We start from the raw sequence: 22329 nt of genomic DNA on the forward strand, positions 1-22329 counted from the left end.
TGTGTTGTTTAAGTGTCCCCTTTATTTTTTTGAGCAGTGTATATATATATAGTACTATTATCATTATTATTATTATTATTATTACTGTTGAGCTAGGCTGAATGCGCTGCCAGGCTGGAGTGGGATTATCAGGTCATTAGGATGCGCCTATCAAAGCTGCGCTGTGGGATCCTGAGGGGATTTCTGCTGAAACACGTGTGGAGAGTCAGTCAGCCACGACAGCTGGGTGACAACGGCTTTCACTCACCAGCCACCGAAAAAGGGAACCTAACAACAGAAAAGCGCTGTTTCCAGAGGAAAAGTACCAGCAGAGCAGTGTTGGAGGACAAACATCTCTTCTCTCTGCATGGTCTGGTGGTCCTCAGCTCTCGGCCAGCCTGCTGCCGCTCGCGCGTTTCCACAGCTGGTGGCTTTCTGTAACAGACACCGTTCGGCTCGTGAGCGTGTTTTCTCCTCTGCGTGAAGACGCTGTCTGTCATCTTCACTCTTTGCCAAGACGTAAAACACAGCTAGTTTCCCACCCGAGCTTGAGGTGAACATCTGGACGAAGCGAGCAGTCATGGGCAACAGTGTGTCCGGCATTTCAACACTACAGAGAGGACAGCAGAACAGATTCCAGAGACTTCCAAACTCGCACAAAGGTCAGTGGAGTGGGCATGGGAGTTAAGTCTGCCCAGGTCTGTGGTTCCTTTAGCCCTGCACTCGCTGAACTTCATGTAATTAGCCACTCATTTCCATTCAGACTGGAGTTAGCTAGCACGAACAGACTGTTTACTGCTGTAAAACGAAGTTTTTTGAGGGTTGGTTCAATGTTATATTCGTACAAATACGAATAGTAACTATCTTAATTCTAGTTTTCAACAAGGCTGAAGTTGGCTTCCTGTTCACCAGCTACTTGTTCGGATTTCCGCGTTCCACCTTAAATGCTGCAGCAGTTGCATTCTGTCGCCCGAGGCTTTATGATAACTTCTGCACCATTTAAGGTGGAACGGGAAAATTCGAAAAAACAGTAGTTGGCGAGTAAGAATCTGACTTCAGGTTCGTTAGTTTTCATCCGTCTGATAACATGGTCCACGGCTGCTTCGCGCTGGGTTATTAGTTCTGAAACCTGCTGGATTTTACTGTTTTTTATTATCGTTGATTTTTAAGACACTTGAATCCATTCAGGCTAACGCTAATCCGGTGGTGCTGAAGAACAGCGCTCGTGCTGAAGCTGAAAGCACCAGCTCCTCATGAGTCTGATATTCACGTGTCCCTCTTCCTCTCCTTAAGTCCTGCTTATACATTTCACCATGCTGAAGATATGTAGCCTGCCCTGTTCAGGGCTGTGCTTCAGGAGGCAGATTCGATTCACGAAGCACAGGAAGCATCAGACTGCTGCTCACATAACTTTGTAAGGGCCTATGAGTCTACTTTACAGACTTACAGCTGAACTCAGCCAAAGTTTCTGTACACTTCAGTCTCAAGATGTAAACAGAGTCATTCAGCGTGGTTGATGTGAAGTGGCTCACTGTAGAGAAACGAGTGTATTCAACTCAAATGTAGCCTTTTATTTACCATCCAAAACAACTAGTAAACCATCACATGTATTCTTAGTTTTTATGTAATGCTAGTCATGGTAAAATAGTGATAATTCTGGAAAAAATGTTTTCTTTGTGTAGTATTTTGCCTTACAGGACCCGGTATGTAGCACTCCACCATAAATGGATTTTATAAATATGTTTTAGAGCATCCTGTCTCTCAGATCCATCAGAAAACAATGTCTCAGGCTTCAGGCAGTGTGTCTGAATGCACTTCATGTACTAACATTCTGTGAGAGAGCTTTTAGAGCCATTAAGCCCTTCAGACGTCTGGGTCATCTCCACATTTTCTTTAGAGAAAAAAGCACGTTAAAAGGCTAAGAATGACTTTGTTTACATCAAAACCATTTAATAATGCAGGTAATAAATGATAATAATTAAAGGCCTTTTTCAGCAGACCCCATTTTAGCCATTCTGACAGCAGAATAGAAATGGACTCGTGATTACATGTAATATAATATAAATAATAATCATATAAACTATTTCCCCTTGTGATCTTGTGATTCTGTTAGGGCATTGTTGGCTGAGTGTGTGTGTGTGTGTGTGTGTATGTGTGTACCAAGTTTATGCCATGTTGTGGGGCCCAAAACCTGTTTATACATTCACATTTTGGGGAACACAAGCTGGTCACCACAACAAAAACATACAATTTTATGGTAGGTATGTTTTAAGCTTAGAATAAGTTGAAGATAAGGGTTAGGATTAGGCTAGTGCTAAAGTCTCCAGGAAATTCATGTGTGTCCCCATAATTCATATAAACAAATGTGTGTGTGTGTGTGTGTGTGTGTGTGTGTGTGTGTGTGTGTGTGTGTGTGTGTGTGTGTGTGTGAAATGATGTGACTTGGTGTTGAGCTGATATTGAGGGGTGAAGGGGAAAAGTGAGAACCCCCTGCTGTGAACAGTTCACACCTCTGCACAAAGACATACTGAGAAACAGCACAACTGCAGCTTTCTTGATACCAACACGTCACAAACTAAAATTTGTCATACTAAAAGTAACATTTAAGCACCACAAAAGCAGTTTTATAAATGTTGACTTGCTTGCTCAACATTTGCTTAAGAGAAATCTTTAAAAAGGGTTAACAACCACAGCAGATTGTAATGTTATCTGAACACGCTGAGCCCACTGTCCCTTTGTTATCTTAACTGACAGCTATGATAACTAGCAAAGTGGCTCACTAGCGAAATGTTTAACCAGCATTTCTCATTTTATGGACCAGTTTTTCCCTCGGTCAATTAGGACTGATGAAGCAGATGGTTATGATTTAATCACATATTTTTGTGACGAAAAAGAAACTCTGAAGACACTGTGAGGCCACGGGCTCTTTGAATAATGCATAAGTGTGTGAGCATTTGATCATGAACATCGTCCCACGAGCGGCAGTTATGATAATTGCAGCCCTCATTAGCATGCAGTCATTATATTAAAATGAAGACGTGCTAGTGGGAGTCTGATTGGTGGAGTCTTTAATGAGTGTCATCACTGGCTGCTCTGACTGCTCTCTCGTGCAATTAACTCACAAAGTCTGGGCCAAAGAGTGCTCTCTGAGTTTAACACAGCAACAGGAAACTCTCTGGATGTTTATAGACATGGAAAAGAGCAAACAGGCAGCCATTCACAAATGGTTTCATTGATTATCTATTAAATGAAGATCAGTAGAGGACAGCACAGCAGCTGCCAGTGTTCCAATCTGCATGAAGTGCAATTTAGCAGGAACAGAGACTGCAGAGAAACAGAGCTACACTCTTAGCCAAACATTGGTTCTATGTACTACCAGAAAAAGCTTCTGTGATGTGCAACAGTAGCTGAACCTGTTTTTTTTTTTGGTGCCATACAGAACCATTTGTAAAAAGTTCTTTAATCTCTGCCGGGTCAAATTTTGTTTGGGATTGAAATCCCTGTAGTTTATATATATATATATACATATATATATATATATATATATATATATATATATATATATATATATACACACACACACATAGATAGATACCCTACTTTACTTGTAAGTGAATGAATGAAACCTTTTAATGTAAGTGAATGAGTTTTTTCAAGTCATTTTAGGTCATTTCTGTTAGTCAATAGTGATATATATATATATATATATATATATATATATATATATATATATATATATATATGTGTGTGTCTCATTTTGATCTCACTCACCTTTGATAAAGTTTTTTGTGAAACATTGTTTTTGATATCAAATATTATTATTATTTTTAACTTACAACAACTTACAGTTGTGGTATATTATGTTTTGTTTTTGTTTGATTTTCTAAGTAAAGATTAGTTAACACATCCTCAACAGAAGACACACTTAAATGTGATTTTTCCTGCAAGTTTTAGTGCACAATTTCTTTTTATTTGCTGACTTGAGTATATTGGAATAAAAAAAAATTTAAAAAAACATACAGTAGCTAAAATTTACCATAAAGTTTATACTGGCCACATTTTTTCCTAATGTGTTTAATTCTGCAAATAAACAGTAACTGTGTGTTAAAATGTGCAGAATTGTGTTCTCTCTGTTGAGGATGTTTAACTTATTTTCACTCAGAAAATAACCAAAGCATGTCATTTGACCAGGGACACCTAAACGTCTGCCCACGACTATAACCTGGCCACTTAAATTGAAGTTGTTAAAATTCCAAACATAAGTTAACCAAAAAAAACAACACTTCATCACAACACTTTATAAAGTGGAGCAATGAGGAGACGGACGCTTGTGCGGAGACAAGCGAGATTTATTATGGGCAAATCCAAAATCAGGGTCAAGACAGTCCAGGTTCAAAACGCCAACACGAAGAGATTGGGGTTCAGACATGACGAACAGAACACAGGACCCAAACAACTCCAACAAACAAACGAACAGCAAACAAAGACAAACATGATCAAACAGTATATCCAATACATACATCCAACAAAGACCAGCAAACTCACAGGGGAAAACACAGGGCTTAAATACAACAGGGTTAACGATTGTTCACAAGGCACAGGTGGAACAAATCAGGGGCGGAGTCAAGAAAACAAGGGGGCCAGACTGGGAGGAAACCAAACAAAGAAGCACATGGACATGTAAACAGACCTGCAAGACCAAAACACAAAGCACATGGAGCAGTGGGAGGAGCCAGTCGTGACACACTTGCTGAGGTGAACACATTAAGATGGACAAAAGTAGCCTTTATGACAGATCATGCCTGTTGGAATCAGCCTTATAATTTCCTATACATATTTATATTAGTTTTTATTAGATTATGATTAGTATTAGGTTTATGCTAATGTTATTTTGCCTTATGAACGCTGCCCTTTGGTAAAATGTCACCAAAAAATTCAGTTTAAATATATGCATCAAGCATGGGTTCAAATCTGAATTACCCAGTAGACATCATGTTTGATGCTATTCAAAAAAAGTCAGAATTTCAGGCACTTTAGGCTGAATTTTGTTGAAAATAGATTGTTAAAAATGTCTGCATATATATATCATTAAGATTAAAGAGAGAAAACGAGTCAGCATTCACAATAGTAGTGATAGGAACCAGACATCTGAGGAACATTATAAGTTTCTGGCAGAGAGGAATGTGCAGGCAGAGTGTTTTAAGAAAAAGTAGCACCCAAAGAAAGCATATTTTTATAATTTACTATTATTTTATCATGTCAGCATCACACATAAAGACTCAAAAAGATTCACTGGCCATTTTGGATAATAAATAAAGCTGCTACATTTAAGTTGTAGACATTCTGGTTCGTATCACCACCACTGGAAACAAATCTGAATCTCTACAATGTACCACTTCATATCAAACCACACTGACTGATTCTGTTTACATCTCAACAGCTAAATTATGCAGATCATTTAAAAAATATCCCTCTTTACAATTTGGGCAGGTAGAGTAATCCTAGAACTTCATAACATTTTTATAAAATTTCTCAGCTCAGACAGTAGCAGAAACAGTTCCATACACTGTTCATTCACCATCAGTGGAGTTCAGACTGGTTAGCTTATCTGCAGGCATTCATTTGGTCTCCGTTTTTTCCTGGAAGGCCTTATATAAAAGCATTCATTTGTCATAATTACATTCACAAACGCTGTACTGTAGATGTCCATGAATGTTTGAGTTCTCATTCAGACTGAATGTGTGAATATGTGTGCGCATGCGTACATGACTGTGTGTTTCCAGCATCAATAAGTGCGTGTGCTGAATAAGGACGAGAGGCAGCAGGGCCAGCGAAGTCTATTATCCTCCCAGCTGGGTTCTCCTTGACAACACAGCGGAGTATGTAAACCGTTCCCATGGTGATTGTCCCTTAAGTGCTACTGAGGTGGGGGTAATGATAGAATAAGGTGGGGTTGGCACATGGAGAGCCGTAGTTTTACAATTACACAGCACAGTCATAGACATTCACACCAGAATGCAGGAAATAAATTGATGAACCATAGGCTGTGATTTTGTTACATCATGGCTACTTCCATTGTCCATCTCCACTGTTTATCTGTTCTGCCCTTTCTTGTCATCTGAAGGTAAATGTTACAACAGAATAGTGTTTTGTCTAATTATAGGTTCCATTTTTATAGAAGATTAAGAACTATGCCCATACTTTTAAGGAGTAGCCAGTTTATTAGAAATCTTGTACTCACATTCACTGGTCATTTTCTTATCTTCTCACAGCTTATCTGTTTCTACACAATTTATCAGCCATCCTCTGCCCCATTCATCGGTGGAAAAGGGTCTGCTACATGACCACTGCTGATGAGATATTGTGTGGGTGGAGGACCATGCTCAGCACAGCAGTGGCATTGACGAGGTCGCAGTATGGTAGTGTGTAGGGTACATAGTATGAGTAGTATCAGGCTGTTACAGTGCTGTTACTTACTGGCTGAGAATAGCCCACCAGCCAAAAATAGCCAAGTCCAAAGTATGAATAACAGATGAACAGATAAGTTACAGTCCCTAACTGTACACCAACAAGGTGGCGCTACATGGTAAAGGTTTAATACATATTACCATGTATAAGATTAATATATACTTTATTACATTCTTTTTGAGTATTCATTTCAGTTTTTTTTAAGGAATCTGTAGGGACATTTTTACACACCTCCAAAGTTTAGTGTTAGAATGTGGTTGTATTTTCTGCTACTCATGATCTAAGCAGTCCTAAATGCATTCAGCAATGACGAGGTCTGGACTCTGATGTGGTCAGTCCATTGTCCGGAGAGCACCAGCACCTTTTTTATCTGTTTCCTTTTGTCAGTACCGTCTGTTCTGTTTATCTGATGGTGACAATTTTGGTGCTGTACCAGGTCTTGGATGGTTGAGGTGTCCTATTTTTTCTGCATCTTTTAATCACTGCAGTTTTGAAAAAATCTTGCTTTTTCAAACTTATTTTCCTTTGTCTTCCCCTTTTCTCATGCAAGTGATTATCTTACAACCGATTTACTCAGAAATGTGTTGTACTTTATGGCTGTTTGTCTGAAATTAAATTAATAAAGGGTGGTCTCAGACTTTTGAACAGTAATATAGGTGTTTCTGATCTTTTATATATATATTATAGATATATTATTGCAGTATAATCACACATGCTTTAGTGCCAATGTACAGCTGTCAAGCTTTCAGGCAATCATTTCTATTTGAAGTATTCTTGTTAAAGTAGCCTTCATTCTCTGACAGAATAATTACTCTTGTTGATGAGATTTTGGACGTGAAACGATGTGAGCAAATGCAGTAAACTCATTTTGGAGCGCAATGTATGCACCGTCAGTTTTGGCTGAAATAGTATGTAGACTGTCAAGGGATTTGATTTATATAATTTCCATCCAGGGCACATGGGAGGAGGATGAGGTGCACAGCAACCAGTCCAGAAATAATTAGAAGAGTTTCTGTGTGTGCGCCCATTTTTCTACACACTCTAATTTATGTCTGTGTGCAAGATGCGTATGTGTGTGCCCGTCTGCCTGCGTGTGTGTGCATCTGTGAGAGAGTGAGCATGAGCTGAGTCACACACACACAGGTGGGTGGACGTTACCCAGACTGCAGTGCTCCTGGGTGAATGAACATGCTCCATGAGTGTCACACTGTCGGCAGAGAGAAACATAACGGAAAAAGAGAGATTTCCAGGCATCGGTCCTACACATAGAAATACATGTTACAAACTTAGATCGCCGGCAGAGGGAGCGCTGTTAAAACCACGGCTTCTAAAAGTACATACTCCCCAGAAGTACGTGTCTCTAATAGACTTGCATTAATTTCACAGACTTTAAATGACTTTTATGTGACAAAACTGAAGATATTTTGACTTCATTTACACCTGGTCACTTTATTATATCTGAATAAGGTCAATCCATATGAAATGCAAATGTGAACACATTTAAAACAGATACAAATCTGATTGCCCAAACCACTTCAGGAGGTGGTCTGAGATGCATTGGAACCCTGTGTTATAGCCAACATGTTATAGCCAACATACACTCACAGGCCACTTTATTAGGTACAACTTGCTAGTAAAAGAGTTGGACCCCCTTTTGCCTTCAGAACTGTCTTAATTCTTCGTGGCACAATTCTTCAACAAGGTGTTGGAAACATTCCTCAGAGATGTTGGTTGGCTATTTGAGTTCCTGTTGCCTTTCTATCATCTAGAACCAGTCTGCCCATTCTCCTCTGACTTCTCACGTCAACAAGGCATTTTCGTCCACACAACTGCCGCTCACTGGATATTTTCTCTTTTTCTGACCGTTCTCTGTAAACCCTGGAGATGGTTGTGTGTGAAAATCCCAGCAGATCAGCAGGTTCTGAAATACTCAGACCAGCCCGTCTGGCACCAACAACCACGCCACATTCAAAGTCACTTAAATCACCTTTCCTCCCCATTCTGATGCTCGGTTTGCACTTCAGCAAGTTGTCTTGACCACCTCTACATGCCTAAATGCATTGATCTGTGGCCATGTGATTGGCTGATTAACTGTTTGTGTTAACAAGCAATTGAACAATTGAACCTAATAAAGTGGCCAGTGAGTGTAGTATATAACTCTAAGACAAATTGAACAACCAAACCCCCTCCCGCTGGTAATCGGTTGCCACGTAACAAGCGGATTTGCATATTCCGTCCCACACAGTGATCGGATTTCAGTCTGAATAACCAGAGACACCTTGGACTACTAAGTTTACCTTTACATTTACAGCATTTAGCAGACGCTCTTATCCAGAGCGACTTACAAGAAGTGCTTTGTCAATCTAGAGAAAGTATCTTTGCTAGTTACCAGTAGGTTAGAGAGAAAGACAGTCCTGAGCTCAGATACTGCTAGAGACAAATATGTCACTGCAGACACCAAGAGAAAAAGAAACAGAGTTTAACACAGAACTCTGTGCCATTCAATGCAATACAATAACAATAAGATACAAGTGTGATTGCATGTGGCTAAAATCTTATAAGGATGCAATCCAGATACTGGTCACATAAAGTGACCAGGTGTAAACAGGGTCTTAATGTTCTTTGGAAAGATCAACATCTGATTTCTCTTAATAGAGTGCATTTTACTCTGGAAATTTACTGTGGCTTGGCATGGCATTATTGTGCTAGTGTTCACTAAAGAATTTTTGTAGTGTTATGCGTTTAACCAATGGCGACCCTTCACCTTTAGAGCTTCAGATCAGACCTATAAGTTTCAAAAATTTGGGAACAAGTTTAGATAAATTTAGGATAAAATTAGGGGGGAAAAAGCACATAGTATGTTAGCACTGAGCTGACTGTTATTCACATGAACACTAATTCTATTCTAGATCATATGTGGTCATTTGACATTCTATGATTTACTTGAAGATTGTAACAGATATATTAACATATATTTTACCTATTTTAGCTGATTTACAGTGACTCTTTACAATAGAACCAACAATCTAACAATAGACCGAAAGCTTTGGATGGGCTTCCACTCATACACATAATCAGTGACATATGTAAAACTTCCAGAAGGCCATCAGTGATGTTTTTCTTTTCTCATGAAGTTGATTTCAGCCATTAAAAATCGAAATTTGATTGCTTGATTCCACGGTCAGCTTCTAACTATGTTAGTAACTGTAACTTTAAAAGCCATCAAATAAAACTTTAACACTGATATACATGAAATTCTTGCCATGACTCCTACATTGTGTATTGTTGCAGGAATATCTAGCAGACCTCTGCATTTTCAAAAATCTTTGCAATTTCTGGAAAACGTTTACATTAAAGAAATAGGCAACTATTTATTTTTCAAAATGGAGACAGGCATGGTGGCCAACTGGCTTCACATGGCTATACATAGAATGGCATCATCAGCTATCAGCTCTCTAATATGTATGTTCACGATCATTTATTAGTACAATTTTTCATACCTTAATGAATGAAACTGTATAAACCAGTTTACCCAAACCCAGGTCAGTACACTCATACATAGATACTTGGTTCAAATACCAATGATCATACAAAAAGTTTGGATTCTGTGATTCCAAAAATATAAGATCTGTTTGTTTGCAGATAAATGCAACTTTTGAGATAAATGTATTTAAATTATTTGTATGAAGATGTAAACTCTCAAGGTAGATAATTACAAGCTTATTAAAAGAATACTATATTATTTTTAATGTATTATAACTGATCATTTTTTATCATATTTTATTGTATTTATATCTTGTTCCCAAAAATGCAATATTGAATAACACATACAAAGTACCATTTGATTTATGATATTGTTTTGCTTTGGATCCAAAATGAATCATTTAACATCATTGCCTAAGCTCACTAGTGCTCATGTGTCTGAATTCAATCAAATCCTCACAGCAGTGTTCTAACATCTAGTATAAAGCCTTCCAGAAGAGCAGAAGTGTTACTGTACCAAACACTCTTTATTAAAGCCCTTGATTTCTGAAGAAATGATGGATGATCATGTGTCTTTAGACATTGATATATGATGTATAAGTTATTGTTGACTAGAATATCAAAATGCATATTATAAGCAATCCACAATGATTGAAATAATGGATGGAGTCCAGTTGCAGCAAGCATGTGTCTGACCTGTTGCTGAAATGATGACAGTGGAAGCTACTTCTTGGGCTCAGCACACAGCGGAGAGCAGAAGAGCCTGTAAGGTAATGGCCGTCTGATTGGCTCTCATCTATAAGAGGCTGAGAGAGCTCCGTGGGGGAAGATCACACCACTGATTGCTCTTTGATCATGCCCACACACACATACTTGTAGGGTGCTTGACATTGGACACACGCATACACACAAAGCACAAGGGTTTCCTCATATAGGGGAATATACTGCACCTAAAACTCAAGGGAAAACAGGCACACGCACACACACATTCCCACTCACTCATACGTTAAATGCAAAGATGTAGGATTATCCCCTTTGGGACACCACAGCTTAGTTCTGGTCCATTTCAGCTTACTTTGGAAAAGGCAGGAAAATGTGAAAAACCACAATTATCTGCTGCAAATGCATTGAATAATGGCTCAGAGCTCATTTATGACAGCCTCCTGACATGGCTCAGCTAAATTAAGGGGAGCTGGACTGGGTTAGAATTTTAAAACCCTCAGAGGCTCTTCATCTTCTGCCTAGTATCTACAGTTTAGAGCAGAGAGTAAAAGCCCACAGTGGCATTTTTTACATAGAAAACAAGACAACCTGTTTCAAGCAAACCTGTGTTCCCTGGGTTTGGAAATATTCAAATGTAGTACAAAGGGAGTGTAGAACTGCAAGGAGACCTTTTTAAGTGGGCAAAAGAACTTCCACTAGCCTATCCCTGTAAAATCCACACCTGTCGTACGCTGTACGTGTCTTGTACACTATACGCGAAAATTTGAACTCCCCTGGTCAGTTTGCATGTCATATTGATATAATAAAAATAAATAAACACATCCTCTACAGAGAACAAACTTTTAGTCCAAATTTCTATTTATATTTTACTTTACATATTGGGGAAAAAATAAAACTATAAAAAGATTCATTTATTGAATATAAAAGGTTCATTTATTTTCACTTCAAAATCAACAAATGTCATATGACCATATTACAGTTCCATACAACTGCATCCTTCACGTGAACATATAGTGTTGTCCATTTTGTTATTAAGTGAAAATAAAGGCACTTAATGTAACTTATGTAAGGCCTACTGAGTCTGTATCACTATTAGACTCAGAAATAAAGGTACTAAACTGTCACGGGGCAGTGCTCCTCTCGTCGCTGGGGTGGGACCCTCAAGGTACATCTCAGTACCTTTAGTCAGGGAACATAACTGTACCACAATCCATTAAAATAAAATTTTCTTGTATTGACTCCACACACCCCGTCTCATCTCCAGGCTTCTCCAGGATTTTATTGTTCTGTTTTAAAATATTAGGTTATACAAGAAAATACAATATGTACTTTTCACTTGGAAAAACATAGTTAAGGTACACAATTGGACCTTGAAACTACTGTTATACATTTGAGGGCACATTTACATTGTTTGTACCTTGATGAACAAAATATGTACCTGTGCAGAACCTTTATTTCTAACAGTGTAGGTTATAATTTGTTATAATTGGTTGGTTTAAGCCCTGCGATGGACTGGCGACCTGTCCAGGGTGTATCCTGCCTTCTGCCTGATGACCTTCTGGGATAGGCTCCAGCACCACCCCCCTATATGTACATTTGATATGGTAAGATGGTTGCATTTGTATTGATATATATTGTTTGTGTCAAACCTTTCTACAAGAAAATATATGACTTAAAATATACTTCACACTTTAGTGGCCTTTTATTGTTCCTCTGATGGAGCAATTCTGTAATAAGCTTTCTAAGATTATAATAACAAGAAGAACTAGATGTGCATTTCCTGAAGGAACTGCAAGAGTGCTTAAAAAGAGCTGCAAGTGTGTGTGTGTTTCTGTGTGTTTTTGTGTAGGTGAACAACACCTCCGTATGTATGTGCGTGTGTGTGTGTGTGTGTGTGTGCGTGTGCGTGTGTATGTGTCTGTGTGGTGTGTGTGAGAGGGAGAGATGTGTGTGTGTGTGTGTGTGTGTGTGTGTGTGTGTGTGTGTGTGTGGTGTATGTGAGAGGGAGAGATGTATGTGTGTGTGTGTGTGTGTGTGTGTGTGTCTGTGTGGTGTGTGTGTGTGTGTGTCTGTGTGGTGTATGTGAGAGGGAGAGATGTGTGTGTGTGTGTGTGTGTGTGTGTGTGTGTGTGTGTGTGTGTGTGTGTGTCTGTGTGGTGTGTGTGAGAGGGAGAGATGTATGTGTGTGTGTGTGTGTGTGTGTGTGTGTGTGTGTGTGTGTGTGTGTGTGTGTGTGTGTGTGTGTGTGTGTGTCTGTGTGGTGTGTGTGAGAGGGAGAGATGTATGTGTTTGGGGGGGTCATTCAAATTAATTGTCACTCTGTTATGCAGCTCTTAGTGGAGAAGCCATGTTTGAGTCCGATTTGCACCCTCTGAACAAACAGTCATAACTCTGGAAATGTTTACTCTATCGCTTAACTGGATAGATGGTGTGAGATAAGACCCCTTGAGGATTATTTTGGTGTAATGTTGTGTGTTTTGAGAAGAAAATGTCTGAGTTATGTCAAGTTAAACACAGAGAAAATCTTGAAATAAGCAGATTCTGATTTTGAGAAACTTACATGGCAGTGAATGGGGCAGTTTTCTGTGCCTAGTGCCAAACAAATGCTCATAACTCTAAAGCTAACTGATAAAATGATGTGATATTTTGAAGTTTCAGAAAGGCCAAGTTTCTCTACCATTTAAAACTGAAATGGAGTTTCTAGGTGAAAGTTGAAGGATTTTAAAGCAGATTCTCTGCGTGATCAGCTGTGTCTGAGACTGAGTGGCCTGCTGTGACATCATCGATGTCAGTTAGAATGTGAAGTTCTGAACATTCCGCCGTTCATTCTTATGGGAGGTTTTTCATTTTAAAGTGAATTTTATTAAAAACTTCCAATCCAATCGACTCCAAAAACACATAGCACAAGTCACAGCACCGAAACGCAGTTTGAACAGAGTCTGTATGTTAATCGGTTCGGGCTGCATTAATTGCAGAAAAGTGTGGAAGAAGAATAAGAAGAAGTATGAGAGATAACAATAGAGCACTTTTTCAAGCACTCTGATAATAAGCTCGCTGAGCAATCTGAGATAGGAACTATCTCAGTGCATCCAACAATCAAGCCAAAACTGTTCTTTTTTAAATGGTGACAGAAAGCATAGTACGACACAGAAACATATGGATCTATTTTCAGTGGTGGACAGTAACAAAGTAAATGTAATTTGTTACTGTACTTATGTAGTTTGTTTGTGTATCTGTACTTTATTGAAGTATTTCCATTTTGGGCGATTTTTTTACTTTCACTCCACTTCATTTCAAAGTCAAATATCTTATTTTTTTACTCCACTACATTTAGCAAAGTCTGTCTTTCCTTTTGGTTTGTGTGTGCATAAAAACATAATGTCAAAATGAAAGAAGCAAGAACACCAATCAGGGCACAGCGGTCACTTTGTTTTGAGCTTGTTTTGACCTGTTGGTCATACTGACCCAGTGCAAGCATTCGGTTCAACATCAGTGCAGCAGCATCAAATTTTGGGAGAGTCTATTCAACATAAATTATGTAACTAAGCCAACTTTGTGTAAATAGAACACAATATAGAAATGTGTACTCATATGCAGTCATGACTGACGTGTCTTTTTTCTGAACTTATACAAACACTTTCATTTTATAGTAAATTAGTTTTGGCTAGATGGCCAAACAGATGCAATACAGTAAAGGAAAACTCATTGATGAATCTGAGTTTAAAGCAAGTTTTTATTAAACTTAAATTTGTAACTGAGTTGCAAATTAATCTTAAACTAAAACTTTGCTTGTTTGCAGAATGTTATTTCAGAGCCACTCGGTTCTCCCTGATGGAAACTGTTTGCCTCCAGTGTTTTGTGCTTATGATCATTTTAATAGACATCAGTGACTAATTAATGATGTTCTGTTAAAAGACTGGTTTACCAAGAGAGACACTGGTGTAATTTCACCTAAAATGAGTTGATAAAGCAGGAGTCTTCTTACAAAAATGATTATATACATTAGAGTAATAATTAATCTTTTAGTATTTTTACTTTTGATACTTAAGTACATTTGAAGGCAAATACTTTTGTACTTTTCCTCAAGTGGAGGTCTAAAGGGAGGACCCTCTACTTTCACTGGAGTAACATTTTACCTAAGGTATCTCTACTTTAACTCTGTACTTCATCCACCACTGTCTATTTTAGACCTATGTGGTCCTAGTATTCTAGGGGCAGATTTTAGTGAGCTCTAGAGGGCTCAAAGTCTCTCAACACTTCACCAACAACATGCTAAGATAGGGTTAAACACACTACTGTTTATGGGGGAGTGGAGGCTGGGCGCGCATGCCTGGCCCCACCTATCAAAAACATATTCCACAGTCCATTGTTGTACAGGATCATAGTAGAGGTCAAATATCTCACCTAAGTGCAATAAGACAAGGATAGACGGAGGAATTAGAGGGTTGGTGAGTGGAGGAGTGCTCTGTACATCATCACTTCATCATTACAGAGGCCATGTGTGGACGTGATTATGTCTAGAGTCTTAGTCTAAAGCCAAGAGTTAAAGTTTCTTGGATAAAGATGGATATCGTTGACCTTGAACTCTTTGAGGCCATTTTTGGCCTGATGTTCTCCCTGAGTAAGACCAGTCCACAAATTTCACTAACAATTGGGCGTCCAGCCAGAGGGGGGGGTTAAAAAAAGGAAAATTGAGGAAAAACCTGAGCAGCAATAGTAACATTATACATTTGCCCTAAGTTTGCAATCAAAAGCTGCCCAACCAAAGTGAATAACCTGACCTTGACTGGGTTTGAGGAACACTGAAGTACTTTTTGATTACGTTTTTACTTCGCTTGTAATTAAAAATTGCCCAACCAAAGTCACTAACCTGACCTTGACTTGGTTTTAAGAACACTGGACAGACTCCATCCAGATACCTCAATTAGGGATAAATTCCACCCAATCAACAAAAAACCTTTCAACCTCTAAAGTGCACTCATTATTATGGAGATAATTATATTGTTTTTTTAGTGATTGAATGACCTAAGGACAGCAATTACAGGCCAAGCACAAAAGCAGCAAAAATGTCAGGTTTAAAGTTTTGAAACTAAACAATCACAGTGTAGTGTACCCCAAAACACCCTGTCTGAGAATCCTGAGAAGGCCATTATACACAACACTGAAGTTGATAGAGGCTCATTGCAAAGCACTTCATAACCTTGAAGTTGGAACATTACTATCATTTTGCCATAATATTCAAAGGTAATTTACATAGTTACACATCACTGATGTCCAAAAGCTTCAAAAAAAAGCATCTTCAAAATGAGAACTTGGGGATCTTGGGAAAAACATTCTTAAAATAGTCAGTTAATGCAACAAGCTTTTACTCCAAGAAGTCAGAGCATTTGGAGCATTTCTGTTGGTCCATTCATCATGACACATTCACACAATGTGCAGTACAGCTGCTGTGCCCAAATGAAAAAATGTAGATACAAGGTTTTGATGTGACACTGTTGATATAATCATACAGCGAGTTACAGAATTGGCTCTATTTGCATTCTACATCAACAGCTTCATCTCTGAAGCTTTTTTCTACTTGTTTTGATTCCAGACAACAAAATCAAGGCAAAAATATAAAAATGAAAAGTTTGTTCCTTTCCCCAAAATCAGACAAATCATAGAAAAATATCTCCTTTACTCTTTCAAAGACAAATTTGGTATATATTCAACAGAATTTCTCTTTTTCAGTCTGTTTCAAAGAGAGTTCAGGTGAGAAATCATTAATATCAAATTACACCATGAGATCTAGCAATAACTGTGACTTCCATGTGACTTATGAATAATTAAGAAAGCTGATAGGGACCAGTTAGCATTGTGCAAATGAAACTATGCTAGCTTCACTCAACTCACCCAAGCCATGCTAGTACTCCTAGATGAATTATCCCTGTACACTGCGTGACAGACATAAACATTTGCACTCCTACTGAGGCCACCACACCAATGAATAACAGAAACATGTTCATCAAATATAAATTGTTATTACAAATTAACAATCATGCTTCATTTTCCAAAAACTGTCAAGTGTTGCTTTGAAAAAGGAAGTATTTATAAAAAATGCTGTTGTTTCATTAGTTACTGCAGGGACAGCCTCTTCATGCAATACCAGTTAGTTTGCCACCTTATTTCACATAGAATGATTTTGGCAAACCAGCTTATGGAACAGCATTTATGATGCCAGGGAGGTGGGCCAGCTCAACAGGGAGGGCAGCACAGTCACCAACTAGAGTTGTAATGTTTACAGTTAACAAATTGCAGCACATCCAACAAAACATGCTTGTAAAGGAGAAAGAACATCTCTGAGGCAAGTGGCCACTTTGTGTTTTTAGTAGACAAACTATGAAATGTGGGGCACCAGGCAATAGACAATGTCTAGCCATGACTATACATGTTTTAGAAAACTGAAAGAAACCAAAGCTAGCATGATATGGAGCAGTCCTTGTGCTATGTGAAGGTAGGCAGCCACCCAGGGCCCCCATCTGCCAAGGGCCCCTGAAATACAAATTAGATATACTTTTTGTGTTGAACTTAAATAGCCTATTCCAAAAAACAACACATTTTGAAAATAGCTATTATTTGTGCTTGCAGTGATTATTTTCAGTAATTCAGTGCAGGCCCATCTGCGGGGCATGGTAACAATGGGCAATTCCATGTTATCAAGTGAGAGTCTACATTATGAAAAGGAGGTTCTTTGGTGTGAAAATCAAACGAAATCATCCAAGTGCAGCAGAGAAACACAAAAACAGGAAGGAAAAGCAAAAAAGTCAGCACAATCCCAAAAATACGTTTTTCTTGCAGTTTAACAGAGTGCTGCACAGGCTCGGGAGACTGAACATAATGCTAGCGTTAACATTAGTGTGGATAGTGCAGCTACTCAAAAATGGATTACATTACAACTTAATTACATCTCTCAAACTGTGATGGGATTACCTTACTTATTACTTCCTGGAAATAGTAACCAAATTATCTACCGAATGATCTTACTATACTAGCAGATCACTTGCTCGTTCTTACAACAAGCAAAATTATCTGATAATACTAAACACACCCCTGAATATGATGCAGTGTGATCTGTTTTACTCTATAATTGAGCCCTTTCAACAAAGAAACATCATTTTTTTGGGCAAATGGTAAAAGCATGGTATGACAGTGCTTGATGCCATGTATTTTAAATAAAGGGGCCACTAAAACATAGGCCTTTTAATGCAAAGGTGATAACTGATCATCCAAAAAAGGGTGGGATGGCTAATATATGGCTTTTCATTGGAGGAGCTCAGTTATAGTGCTAATATATGAAACATCATTTTAAATACTGGAACTACTCAGAAACGTCTGATGAGGACACAAGAGCAGTTTTATGTCCTGACTTACATGAAAAGGATAAAAGAGCCAGCCACCGCAAAGCAACCTTTCAAATGTCTGCTGGGCACCGAGGCCACATAGTGTAACTTCAGCCTTTTGTTGGATGGCTTGCTACCTATTATGCAACAAAGCAATTCAACCGCTCACTGTGGATAAATGCTGTTACCTCACAACCAGCCTGGAGTTCATATCCTGAAATAACAAGGATGAGATTTGCATTCCTTCACAAGCTAGCTGAATAAAACTGCTGGACTCTAACGTACACAGCGTGTAAACATGTCTGATTAAAAGGCCACCTGATTGAAACCCTTCTTCTAATATTACATCAACAAACTCAGTGAAGCAGCAGGGATGACCCTTAGAATACATCTTGGGAGGATTATGGACTACAGTCATCTGCCCTGTCATAACTTCATGATGATCATGCCAATCACTAAACATGATTCAAGAGCTTGATTAGAAATGTATGTGTGGGAACTACATGATTACAGATATATTTATCCTTGGATAGTTTATGGCCTCAAGCTGCGTTTTTTTTACTTAATACTTCTCCCCAAAGACTCACACACACACATTAGTCTACAGATTCATTTAGACCTGCAGTTTATGGCGTAGTACGTCAATGGCGTGCATGAAAAACTCACATTTTACCCCTCGTAAATTAACATCTGCAGTATCCAGTATGTAATTGGTATCCACTGTGTACAGTGTGCTTACAGCAGTCTCTAGTGTACAGAGCAGGTGCTAAATTTAAACTGGTGATGTTATTGTCCATGGCTGTGCACAAGTAGTAAATCTTGCTAAACTGCCAGAGCATTGCAGTAAATACGGTCACAGGACAAGTGGTGACAAATGCTGGCTGTTTTGAATACACAAATCATCTCATTTTAGCAGTTCTCCTTTATTTCCCCCAAGGCTTCATTTCCCTATGACTTCTAGCCTCATGTCTATGAAAAGGAGAAGCACATAAGTGGGTTAATCTGTGACTTCCTTGTAAAACATTAACTGTCGCTAACTAAGGTGGCTAATGCTTACAGCAACTTGTGCCAACTGTTAGCTACAACGTTAGCATCACTAGTTTGCCTTATGGTGCTGTGAAGGAGATAAGTGCTTTGTTCCTTTGCTGCAGTTAAGAGTAAGACCCTATACACATACTTTTACTGTAAGCCTTGTGTCATCCACCTCACTGTCCTTTTCTTGGAAAAAGAAAACACTGCAAGAAGTCACATGCAAAAGTTTAGGTGCCCCTGATCAAATGACATGTTTTGTTGATTTTGTGAGTGAAAATTAGTTTATACATCATCTCCAGTGAGCACACCTCAGCACATTTTAATGCACAATTATTGTTTATTACCTGAATTTAAAATGTTGAAAATGTGGCCTCTGCAAAAGTTCTGTTTCATATTTTGTTTAATTTTTCCAATATTTTAAAATTGTGCACTAAATTGTATGTTTGCAGAAAAGTACAATATTTACATGTTTTCTCTGTAGAGGATGTACTGAATTTTACTGAGAAAATCAACAAAACATCTCTGTTGAACAGTGATGTTCAGACTTACAAATGATCTTAATTACATCTTTTGTGCAGGATTATATAAGAATGTAGGGTGATTACTTGATTAAAATGTACCTTCTCAATGAATCAGCAATGAGAATCCATATTTTATTAGCTCTTACTGTATGAAACAGAGCCTGAGATTTCCATTTATGTAAATTTTCTGCCATGTAGGTTTTTTAATGAAGTTTTTCTGATGTTCTAGGTTGCTTGTTTATCGTTATGCAGTAATATATTTTGAATACTATGCATGGTTTGTTTTTGTCAGGTTGTTTTTGTCCAGCCAGTTTTTAGTGTCTACCATTTTCAAAAGAATCTGATTCATCTTTCTGATTCATCTGATTCTCAGATTGTGTGATTAGTAATTCAGTCAGTAGTGACAGTCCTACATGAAAATCATTACATGAAGTAATTAGTGTGCTACAGTATTGAAAACAGTGAAGGGCAAAAGTTATTGATTATATTGATTATATTCATAGCTGTTGTGAGAATTTACATCTCATTGTGTCAATTTGCTTTTCTGTACATCTCACAGTGAACATGTCCAAATTGTGGTTTCAATATTTTGTGTGACCACCATTATTTTCTAGTACTGCCTTAACCCTCTTGGGCATGGAACTCACCAGAGCTGCACAGGTTGCTACCGGAATCCTCTTCCACTTCTCTGTGAAGACATCTTGGAGCTGTTGGATGTTACCTCCTTCTGCTTAAGGAAACCCCACAGGTACTCAATTGGGTTTAGGTCTGGAGACATACTTGGCCAGTCCATCACCTTTACCTTCAGCAAGGCAGTTGTCATCTTGGAGGTGTGTTTGGGGTCGTTATCGTGTTGAAAAACTGCCATGCAGCACAGTTTCCAAAGGGAGGGCATCATGCTCTGCTTCAGAATGTCACGGTCCATGTTGGAATTCATGGTTCCCTCAATGAACCGCAGCTCCCCAGTGTCAGCAACACTCATGCAACTTCAGACCATGATGCTACCACCACCATGTGTGACTGTAGGCAAAAGACTACCTCACCAGGGCGCCACCACACATGCTGCACACCATCTGAGCCAAACAAGTTTATCTTGGTCTCTTCAGACCAAAAGACATGGTTCTAGTTAATCCATATTCTTGGACTACTTGCCTTCAGAAAACTGTTTCCAGGCTTTCTTGTGCATCAGTTCAGAAGAGGCTTCCTTCTCGGATGACGCCCATGCAGATCAAGTTATTGCATTGTGCACCGTATTGTCTGAGCACTGACAGGCTGACCTCCCACTTCTTCCACCTCTGCAGCAATGCTGGCAGCACTCATGCATCAATTTTTTGCAGCCACCCTCTAGATATGACGCAGACACATGGACTCAACTTCTTTGGTCGACCTTGGCGAGGCCTGTTCGGAGTGGAACCTGTACTGGAAAACTGCTGTACGACCTTGGCCACTGTGCTATAGCTCAGTTTCAGGGTGTTAGCAAGCTTCTTATAGCCTAGGCCATCTTTGTGGAGAGCAACAATTCTATTTCTCACATCTCTCCTATCTCTCCTTAGAGAGTTCTTTGCTATGAGGTGCCATGTTGAATATCCAGTGGCCAGTATGAGCAAATTGTACCCAAAACACCAAATTTAACATGAATTTTGTAACTCTAATGGGTCACATGACACCAGGGAGAGACAACAGCACAATTGGGCACAATTTGGACATGTTCACTGTGAGGTGTACTCAGTTGTGTTGCCAGCTATTTAGACATTAATGGCTGTGTGTTGTTCTTTTCAGAGGACAGTAAATCTGTACTGCTGTACAAGCTGTACACTGACAACTGTAAGTTATATCCAAGTTTCATGTTTATAGTGTTGTTCCATGAAAAGATATAACAAAATATTTGCAGAAATGTGAGGGGTGTACTCACTTTTGTGAGATACTGTATATGCTACTCTGCCTATCCTGCTAAAATGGCCACTGGGGTGTACTGGTTCCCTTTTCATTCCAAGCCATGTGTCCATATGAGAGAAGTAAGGCCTGAGGATTAAATACATTACATTTCAAGAGGAAGAGTTATTACAGAATATTCCTTTGTATAAAAAGAAATAATTGTAGCTGAAAGAGATTCATTTACAATCAAACAAATTGAATCAACTGTGAATTTTGCTTGGTTTTGGCTGTACAGCTATTGTGATTGTGTGCATGTGAGTCAGAGAGCAACAGACTGGAAAAGCTTTGACTCAATGCTAAAAAACCCATCTCTAAAAATATACCATATGCTGCTTTCATCTGACTTACTAATACTGCAGACCTTTCCCGAAAGAATAAACAGAGAGAATAAACTGTTCCACACTTTTTAAAAAGGGGATTATTCACTAAAGTTTGCTCAGTGGCCCAGCATGACAAGAAGCTTTTTACATTACTAATAGCTCAACAGCTGAACATCTGTAAACACACAGACACGCACATGCACACAAAGTCACGTTGGCTTTATAGTCGAAGTGTTCCCACCTCACGTCCAAAAACAAAAGAGTGGCCTCCTGAGATTAGTATGAAACAAAAGATGACAAGGAAAGACAGTTTAAAATAGACAGCTGCAGTTTCAAACAATAAATAGTGGATAAAAATGTTTTATTTCAGTATTAGCAGCAATTGTTTTGGGTCTTTTCAACCTAAAGTTGTTGTATTGGCTGTATTCACTCTTAATGTGATTCCATGTGTTCAGTATCAGTGCAGTTATCATGTGACATTTATCAGAA

General features: G+C 38.7%; 1 protein-coding gene across 1 annotated transcript in view; it reads left to right on the forward strand.

The window, feature by feature from the left end:
- The first annotated feature begins 236 nt into the window (after window positions 1-236).
- Window positions 237-22329, forward strand: part of neurl1aa (neuralized E3 ubiquitin protein ligase 1Aa) — a 112159-nt gene continuing 90066 nt past the window's right edge. Inside the window, exon 1 of the mRNA XM_017698990.2 lies at window positions 237-641. Within this exon, the coding sequence (XP_017554479.1) occupies window positions 560-641 (82 nt within the window). The 5' untranslated portion in view covers window positions 237-559. The remainder of the gene's footprint in view (window positions 642-22329) is intronic.

The sequence above is a fragment of the Pygocentrus nattereri genome, chromosome 12, assembly GCF_015220715.1.
Source record: "Pygocentrus nattereri isolate fPygNat1 chromosome 12, fPygNat1.pri, whole genome shotgun sequence".
In the NCBI taxonomy this organism is placed as follows: domain Eukaryota; kingdom Metazoa; phylum Chordata; class Actinopteri; order Characiformes; family Serrasalmidae; genus Pygocentrus; species Pygocentrus nattereri.